Source organism: Oryzias melastigma, linkage group LG16 (assembly GCF_002922805.2).
Source record: "Oryzias melastigma strain HK-1 linkage group LG16, ASM292280v2, whole genome shotgun sequence".
NCBI lineage: Eukaryota > Metazoa > Chordata > Actinopteri > Beloniformes > Adrianichthyidae > Oryzias > Oryzias melastigma.
The window spans coordinates 10,278,048-10,287,509 of NC_050527.1; the positions used below are offsets into that span (position 1 = coordinate 10,278,048).

Below are 9,462 nucleotides of genomic sequence, written 5' to 3' on the forward strand. Positions count from 1 at the left end.
CAAATCACGGGGATCCTGCAGTGCTTTATCTCAAATGTCCTCTCCTGTTTGCATCCAGCTGTCCTGAAAGACTTTGAGTCTGGCAGAGCTTTGAGGTGCTCACAGTTTGTTGTCTCAGCGTGTTTCTTTAACAGCTCTAGCTCAACTAACTGCATCACTTCACACTGTTGAGGTCATCTAAAAAAAGCAGGATGGGGGGGAAAGACAAGGACGAGGCTTATGGTGGATTCTGTTTATTCCAGTGCTCCTCATGGCTTTTTCCTCTGTCACAAAGTCAGCAGTTCTTATTAAAAACTACCCGGGTAAGATTGATAGGTATTTGAGAGAAAGCGGTGACATATTGCCTGGAGGATGTTGGGAAAGAGAGCAAATGTCCACATAAAACTCTGGACCTGCACAGTATCCTGCTCCTCCTGCTGAATGATGCCGCATATCAAAATCATTGGCTCAGGGGATAAATGATATTCTTGAAATATACAGGCTCTATAAGTTAGGTCTGGCATTTACCAAAGGAAATATTAAAGGAAAAATGCTTGCTTTTGATTAAAGCTGATGCACTTTTAAAACCCAGGAGATAAGTACCATTTTTTGTCTTATATACAAACTGCAGATCCCAGAATTGCATTATTGATTCTACACATTTTCTCTGTTTTCACTATAAAAATTGTACTTTTTTTCCTCTGTAAAAAATGTAGGGCTAAATATCACTTTCAAAGAACCAAATAGTTTTTTTCTTTTTAATTCCATCCAAATGAAATGTTGATTAAGAAAAGCATTTTTCACATAAAAGGTGATTTTAATTGACCCGATCAAGATAAGATTGATAAGATAACATCAAGTTACTTGTTATTTTATCATCTTTTTATATACTAGACAAGTTAATCACAATAAGATCAATACTATGGATTTATTTAAAAAAAATAAATAAATAAAAAAATTGACAGAAAGTTTTTTTGGTTTTAAAATAACACAACTTAGGAAAAATCATTTCAGAAATGTGTTGAATCAATGGTATGTTTTCTAAATTAAGATGTTTTTAATTTAGCTTCATTCAATTGTTAAAAAAACACTTAATGTGCCTTCAAAATAGCAGTAAGTTTGTAATTCATGTGATCTGGACACACATGAAAGGATGCTGAGTGACAGTTCCATGTGAGTGATGATAGTCAGTCAACAAGTAAATGCTTCAAAATAACAAACAAACAACAACAACAAAAACATCTTTATTGTGGCTTAAAGATTAATGTTGTTACTTTTGGTACTATGTTGAAAAATCTATTAAATAAACCTATCAGATTTTTTTAAACCTGTACAAAGTAATACTAGCGTAAAATAAAAATTTAAAAAAGCAGATTTTATTTCCTTGAACACCCCCTCCTTCCTCTAACATCATTGCTTTATACAGAGTGGAAACATCAGCAGCTGTTACTGCAAATAGGTTTTACATGATGGCAATTAAACATATCAGCGGCATCCTTCCATACTGGCGCGTAAACCAAAGGTTTCATTTCTGCGCTGGTGCACTGATAGTGACTCATTTTTTTATATTAACCAGGAATGATTACTTTGCTGTAGCTGCACTCAGAAGTAACCATGGTGATGAAGATGGAGTGTAGCAAAAGCAACGATGCTGCAATAGACTTTAGAATGTAGAAAAATCCAGACAGGAAAAAAAAAATCTAAAGAAATGAAAACCACCAAAAAAAAAAAAAGAATTGATAGTGAAAGGAGAGAGTAAAAAGTACAGTTTCAACCTCTGTCTCCCTAACTATACTTATGAGCACCTCAATGAAGAAATCGCTGCAATTTTAGATAAATGTATTGTGTGACCACATATCTACTCTGAGCTTGGCTCTTATCATAGCTCACTTAGTCCAAACTACATCACATTAGCTCCAATCCAACATTTAAACAGTACAGTTTCACATCATGTTTTTAACCACTAAATATTCTAATGACACTTTTCTGCATGTGTTTTGCACAGTATTTTAACAGAAGTGTGCTCATGTGAGCAGTTTATTTTAATAAATTGTCAAATTCTGCAGGATTTATAAAAATTGCATACAATGTTCTGTGAATCAGAATTATAAATGCATCCAATCAAAGTTTTTTTTTTGCATCTTTAATTGCATTTTCACAACCCTGGTTAATCAGAAACATGTATTTATTAGTGGAGAATTATTTTGTTTTTCAGCTTGATTTTTGCTTTTTAAAAAAAAAAAAAAAACGATCAAAGAAAAAATATGAACATGTGACGTTTTAGAAATTCTAAATTCTTTAATATCAAAAGGGAATAGCAAACTCTAATGCAATAAAATTCAATGATCTATAGATTGTAGAAAAATGCTGAGAACAAACAAACCAGCAAACTAGAAAAGGTTGTCATACACAAAAATGTTTATGGCAAATTTAACTTATAAGAACCCAGAGTCATTATTCCTGAAAAATAAAATTATGTGCAATATACCACAGACCACATTTGAGATGTTTCTGTTTCACTGACATCACTATTGGTTAAAGTTACGTATCAAATGGGGTTTGTTTGACTCCGATTGGTGAGATTACTGTCTGAGTTTGAAACTAAGACTTGTCTTCTGGTCCTAAATCCAGGTAAAAATTCTGTGATCTACCTGTCTGCTGTCATGCTTAGAAGAAGAGCTGCTGTTGCTGGATGACATGGAGGGAATCTTCTGCGGTAAAGCCGTGCACCTTTCCTCTGGGTTCATCTCGGTGTGAACAGGCCAGACGGGACTACAGCTGCAGAACCAGGAACATTTCTCCACTCCAAGAGGAAAGGCTGAAGAGAGAGAGAGTATAGCAAGAAAGATGCTTTGAATAGACAAGTCCTCTAAAAGCCTCTTAGTGCTTACTGAAAAATACATTAGGTTATTTAGAATGATTAGTTTTTCTGCAATCGTGTAGCAGAAAATAAGCTATGGTCTCAATGTTGGAAAACAAATTGACAGACAGGACTGGATGAAAAACCACAGACCAAATATTTAAATAATTTATTTCTAAATCATTAGGAAAGATGGATTGACCGGATTTAGTTTTATAAATCGAAACACCTGCTTGAAATGCAGTCGAACAGCAGCGTGGAAAGATAGACTTCATTTAAGCTTAATACATGCACTTTTTTTGTAACTTAAAGATATAATTGTTTAAGTAGTAAAAAGGCAAAAATGTTTTTTAAGCCAATAAAAAATATAGAGGAAGAAAATATTAAAAATAAAAGTAATAAATGCTTCAAAATCAGAAAAAAAGAAGCAAAAATGTATGTGGTTTTTTTATGTTTTTTTTCCCTTGAACAATTATTTAATCAATCAAAAAGACATTATATGCTGCATTCACAACAAACAATACAATGAGATATTACTAACCCAAGAAAATTCAGCTTTTTAAAAATGTTAATTGTTTTATTAACCAAAGACTGCAAAAACATAATACAATAGCTGCAAAATAAGAAAGCTAAATCAGTTTGACCTGATTTTTTTAGGTTTTCTTTTTTTCTTTTTTGGGTCATGGTACGTTCACGTTCATGCTGTAACTCATAGGAATGCGCAGCTGCAAGACTGACTGCTGACTGCTTCAGCATGACGAAGGAATTACTGACTTACTACATGACACTATCAGAGGAAAAGAAAAATAATGGTCTAATTTCTTTTTTATGGATGGTCTCATGCCTTTGATCAATCTCCTGTCAGGAAATAGTTTTTTAAAACCAAACAAAGAATACATGAGAGGCTAATCTGTCAGTAGCCAGTACCATCTTGGAAATATTAAAACTGTTGACTTAAGATGATAAATTATCTAATCATTTGTAAATGATTAAATCAATCAATAAATACATAAACTTTTATGTGATTTAAGCACATTTTAACTCATGGATAAGATTCTGTTACAGTTCCTCGATACCTTATTAGAGACTAGTTTGTTAAAAAATCCTCAGATTATCTGGATTTGTTTTAGCTAACAACAGGCTAAAACAAAAAGTGAACACACCAAAATGCAATGTCCAGAGCAACAAATGCAAGAAATGAAAATGAAAATATATATATTTAACTTTAGACATTTTCTTTGATTAATATTTTTTTTTGTTTGATAAAGCCCTTAGTCAGAGGTACTGCAGTTGGTATGACCTTGAGCCAATAAGCTCTATAATGCAATTAACTTAAGTAAACGTTTTGTTGTTAGAGTGAAAATGAAAGGAAAAAATGCATGAAAAGACACGTCATGCATTCTGGAAGAGCTCCAGCTGCTTTCATCCATTTTTCTCTCAAGCAATCTCTGTTCAGAATCATTTGGAGAACAGACAGGTCAGACTGAGAACAAAAACAGACACAGCATATTGTTCCCTCCCTGTTTTTACATAATTTCTCAGACCTGTATTGTTAAAACTTCAAGGTTCACTCATCAATCAGTTCTGCGCTGGCTTTAGTGTTAAACTGGTACAGCAGAGAACCACAACGTTCCAAATGTACGTGCAAAGCTGAATAAAGAAGTTGTAATTGTGTTGACAGAAATCCAAAGTTAGTTTAATAGTAAAGAATAGAAAATGCCAAATTACAGTTTTTAAATTCACCTTTATATTGTTATTCTGTCTAAAGGTTTCTATACTTTTACAAAAAGAAAATGTATTTACGCACAGTCACAGTTTTCTCAACCTAGTAATTCCTTAAGTTTGTAAGATCACAGTTTTACGATGTTAATTAGTTTTCCAAATCCAGTATGCAACTTCTAAGCTAATAAACAGCTGTGTTAATGTTTTTTTGTGTCCTGTCTAACAGGTTATTGACACGTCAGAATCATTTAGAAAGTTGTGTTCACATTGACAAATCTGGTTGTGCAACATGCTTTTAAATGAACTTTCATTTTGTTCGGCTTGGTTTTGAATAGCAGGCTTAAGGTAATCCCCTTTCTCTCCTCCTTTTAAGTGTGGGCTGCGCCTGCAGTAAACAAAAGCTACATTTCTTTCTTTCTCATACCAAAAACAGTTGGAACCATTAAAATGACATAAAGAAAGAACTCTGTATTTACAAGAAACTCTCTTGGATGTTGACAGTGGGAGTTCGGGCTATTGCTTTGCTGAACAGAAACCAATTGGGAGACTTACAGCCTCAGAAAATGATGTCTGATTAATTTGAATCTTGATGACTTGTCTGGAATTAAAATCTTACAGGTTTTAGAGTTTAAGAAGTGACTATATTAGTATGAAAGAGTTTATTTTGTTCAGATCCAGTCATGCAACATACTTCTCTGTAGATCTTATTTCATTAAGTTTTATTTCTAAGGAAACTTTTTTGTCCAAAACTGCTTTCACATTGTCACTCAGCTTTTCTTGTAAATGTGCATTCTTTTTGAAAATGGCATAGCTCATTTTTCAAGCATAACCGTGTAGTGCTCTGATAATTAGCATGAATAAGTTTGGATAATTACATTTTTGGGATGAACTTGGGACGCTCCACCAATTGATTTGGATGTTTTCCTTTAAAATTCTATGTAATTTTCAAGCAGCATGTTCTCCACGACTGCTTGGCTTAAATGTTTGCTGGAACTCAGGCTGCTCCATCATCCAACTTACAGAAGAAGACAGGTGCACTCTTTGGAAAAAGGTTGAAAATGATAAATGACACTGCAAAGCTGACGACATCTGTAGCACTGCCTGTGTTATCTGGAGGACTCGGGCCAACAAATACAAATGAGCCATCTTGAGAGCACTTCTAATAGATTTCTTGTGCTGTTGCCACCAAAACCCTCAGGTACTGCAGAGGGTACAGTCATGATGCTTTAATCATCACACACGTTTTTTACACCCTCCATGTCTGAGTTATTTAAACAGCAAATGTATATTCAGGATTTTAGTTCGGTTTCCTTTGTGTCATTTTCAGTAGCTTTCAGATTTGGATTGCTCCTTGAACTCAGTTTGATGGTCAGAAGAGAATGTAATAACTACTAACGTCTATGTAAATGCACGTTTCAGGCTTTCATGTTCAAAACTCTTGTGTTCACGCATAGTTACACAAGTGTCTATGACCATTTTCAGACTCTGCTTACAGAACGTGCAGCCATTGATTGGGGACTCTGATTTGGTACCGAACATCTTTTAATTAATGAAAGTACTAACCCTTTGAAAATTGATAGTGTAGGAGAAATTAATAACTGCGGAATTATACGACACCAAGTTTTTCATATATTGGAATAGAGCTGGAGCAAGAGTTACCAGATTTGCACCGCTTCAAAATTTCACACTTAGCCTCTTCCAACTGTAAGTTGCAGAGATGTGCTAGTAAATAGTAGGAAAAAGAAGAGGAAGAAGAAGCCCCACCCTGCTTGTCCAGTGTGAACCCCATAAACTATAGTTTAGTCAGCCACCAATTGTGCAAGTTCCACCTAAAAAGATGAGAGGCCTGTCATTTTCATCATAGGTATACCTCAACTATAAGAGACAAAATGTTCAAAAAACAAAATCCAGAAATTTACATTGTCTGAATTTTATATAATTAATGTATAAATTATGTTGGAACATAAGTATTCACTCAATATCAAAAGTTAATCTCATATACTCTTTGTTGGTAATGACAGCAGTCAATTGTTTTCTGTAAGTCTTCACAAGGTTTTCACAAACTGTTGCTGGTATTTTGGTCCATTCCTCCATGCAGATCTCCTCTAGAGCAGTGATGTTCTGTAGTTGAGCAACAAAGACTTTCAACTCCCTCCAAAGATTTTCTCTGGGATTGAGATCTGGAGACTGGCTAGGCCACTCCAGGACCTTGGAATGCTTCTTGAGAGGCTTATCAGTGGTCTTTTATTTCTTTTATTTCCTAATAATTGCTCGCACAGTTGATTTCTTCACACCAAGCAGCTTATCTATTGAAGATTTGGTCTTTCCAGCCTGGTGGAGATCAACAATTTTGTTTCTGGTGTCCTTTGACAGCTCTTTGGTTTGGGCCATAGTAGAGTTGGAAGTGGGACTGTTTGAGGTGGTGGACAGGTGTCTTTTATATAGATAACGAGTTCAAACAGGTGTCATTAACACAGGTAACGAGGGGAGGACAGAGGATCCTCCTACAGAAGACGTTACAGGTCTGTGAGAGACCCAGAGATCTTGATATCGTTGTTATGGACCAAATACTTATTTTCCACCATAACTTGCTAATAAATTCTTACAAAAAATCAGAGAATGTGATTTTCTGTATTTTTTTTTCTCATTTTGTCTCATAGTTGAGGTATACCTATGATAAAAATTACAGGTCTCTCTCATCTTTTTAAGTGGGAGAACTTGAATGATTACTGGCCGACTAAATATTTTTAATCCCACTATATATGGGTATTTAAATATATGTGTTTAGCACGTTCTTAAATGCACATCACATGCCCCGTGAGTCTGTAGTTTAAGGAGTGAATCAGTGGCCCCAGAGGACAAACTGCCTGGATATATCACTCATATCCAACATCCTCTCATTTACAGAGAATGTTGCCCAAAGCGAGCTCTGACTAGGGAAAACATTTAAAAAAAGCACAAAAGAAGAAAACCAGCTGGTCCCACCAGTCCCCTGACAATCACATATCAAAGAGCTTAACCTTCTCACACATTAGTCATCAAGATTTTTTTTTCTTTTTCTTTGAGAATTGCTTTCAGGAGGCTGTTTTGCCAACTCACAATACATGGATTTTACACAATTTTCTTCCTTTTCTCCAGCTCACATGGGGGTTCAAATCCTAGGATCGATTGTGTCCTTAGGCAAAACCCTGCATTCTCTTCAGTTCTAAGAAACCTGTAAGTTTCTAACAATTTGGCCTGCCCCAGGGTTCAGGTCATTTTTCACACATTTCGTGTTAAGTAATTTGAGTTTCATCTTTGTCCATTACATTGCATCAAGTTGCTTTACCTGGCTAGTTCTCCAAGTGTCTACAGTTTCAGTTGCTTCATTTTAGATTCTTTGTTTTTTTCTCTTTTCTGTGTCTTATTTTTTACTTGTTTTTTTTTTATCCTGCGATCGCCTGTATTTAGGTCTCAGTTACTTAAAATGTGGGTTGTGCCCAGATCAAGATCCCTGACAGGCCATTCAACTATTTAATCTGGCCTCCATAACTGGAATAGATTTATTCATAATCCTTCATAATGTTTTATTTTCCCTGTGTCTCCCCATAGATGGTGCACGACAAATACATTGATTTTTGTTTAGGTGCAGAAAATTATTTTGCATTTAATTCTTTATTCTTTTTCTGACATTCATGTGTGTTTTCTGAACATTTTTATCATTCCAACATCACATAAACGCTGCTTCTCTCCAAGTTTTCCCTCTAAAATGAGATTGGGGTAGAGAGGGGGGATCAAAACACTCCCACTCCTGAGGGCACCTCCTCTGACTTAAATAGCCAACAGGTGCCAATCAGGAACATTGGCCCCACCTGCCAGGTGAGCAGAATGACAGGGTGTGGAAAAAGGTGCAGCACAGCAGGATGTAACACCTCCACCCATAAAAATGAGACAGGGTGCAGAAAAGTAGCAAAATGTAACAACTACCAAAACATGTCACACATCTGCTCCTGGTGCAGAACCCTTTGTGGCCCATAAGTCTAAAGTTTGCCCACCCCTGCTCCAGGGCATGTGCTGCTCCTCTGAGCAAACATGATTATTACCCAGCTGGTCACCTAGACTGCCACTTCAGACAAATTCAGAAACATGCTGCTTCAAGGCTCCTACAACAAATACAATTTTCTCATTAAACAAGAAGCGTGGCTGAGACACATGCATTACCTTCTAAATCAAAGCCCAAGAGGTTCTTTTTCTTGCTTTACACAACTAAATATATGGTAGAGGAAAACGTTTTTTTGGGCTGGTGAGCATTTTTTTCTCCTTTTATTTAAAACACATGGTTTTCAACAGACTGGACCCAAAGACAGAGAACCAATTATCCACTTTGCTGTTTGTTTCCTGCTTAAATCTTATCTCTTAAGGTAACCGACACCTTCTCGTGTTTGATTCTTGATTCTGATTCATTTGAAGATTGCTCTGGACTGGATCACTTTCTGTTTTTAATGGATCACAGTCTTAGCAATGACATGGTGAGGGTTTGTCCAAGCTTGGCACTTGTTAAGTAAAACTGTAGAATGACACAAACAAGATAACTTTTATGAAAAGAAATAGAAAAATCTAATTAAAATCTGTTTCCGGGGTTATAAGTATGAAAAAAATCATAAAAACATATTTTTAAAGTCAATACTGTTTCTATGAAATTATTACAAACAAATTCAACAACATGGAGTCAAAAACCTAAAAAAATATATCAAATTTTGTGACTTATTTTAAGAGAATGACGTTGCAGCAAAGATCACGCTGTCGGCTTCATTTCTGTGTAATCTAAGCTTCTTATTTTCCACACCCTCCTCTGTTAGACAAAAGTGTGTTCATCTGAAACCTCCAGCATGGACCAGAGCCAACACTAATCCACCATTTGT

At 35.5% G+C, this 9,462-nt stretch overlaps 1 protein-coding gene across 1 annotated transcript in view; it reads right to left on the bottom strand.

Moving 5' to 3' along the window:
- Nucleotides 1-9,462, bottom strand: part of osbpl3b (oxysterol binding protein-like 3b) — a 34,823-nt gene that overhangs the window by 17,040 nt on the left and 8,321 nt on the right. The window contains exon 2 of the mRNA XM_024268304.1: nucleotides 2,631-2,797. Coding sequence (XP_024124072.1) covers nucleotides 2,631-2,726 — 96 coding nt within the window. The 5' untranslated portion in view covers nucleotides 2,727-2,797. The remainder of the gene's footprint in view (nucleotides 1-2,630; nucleotides 2,798-9,462) is intronic.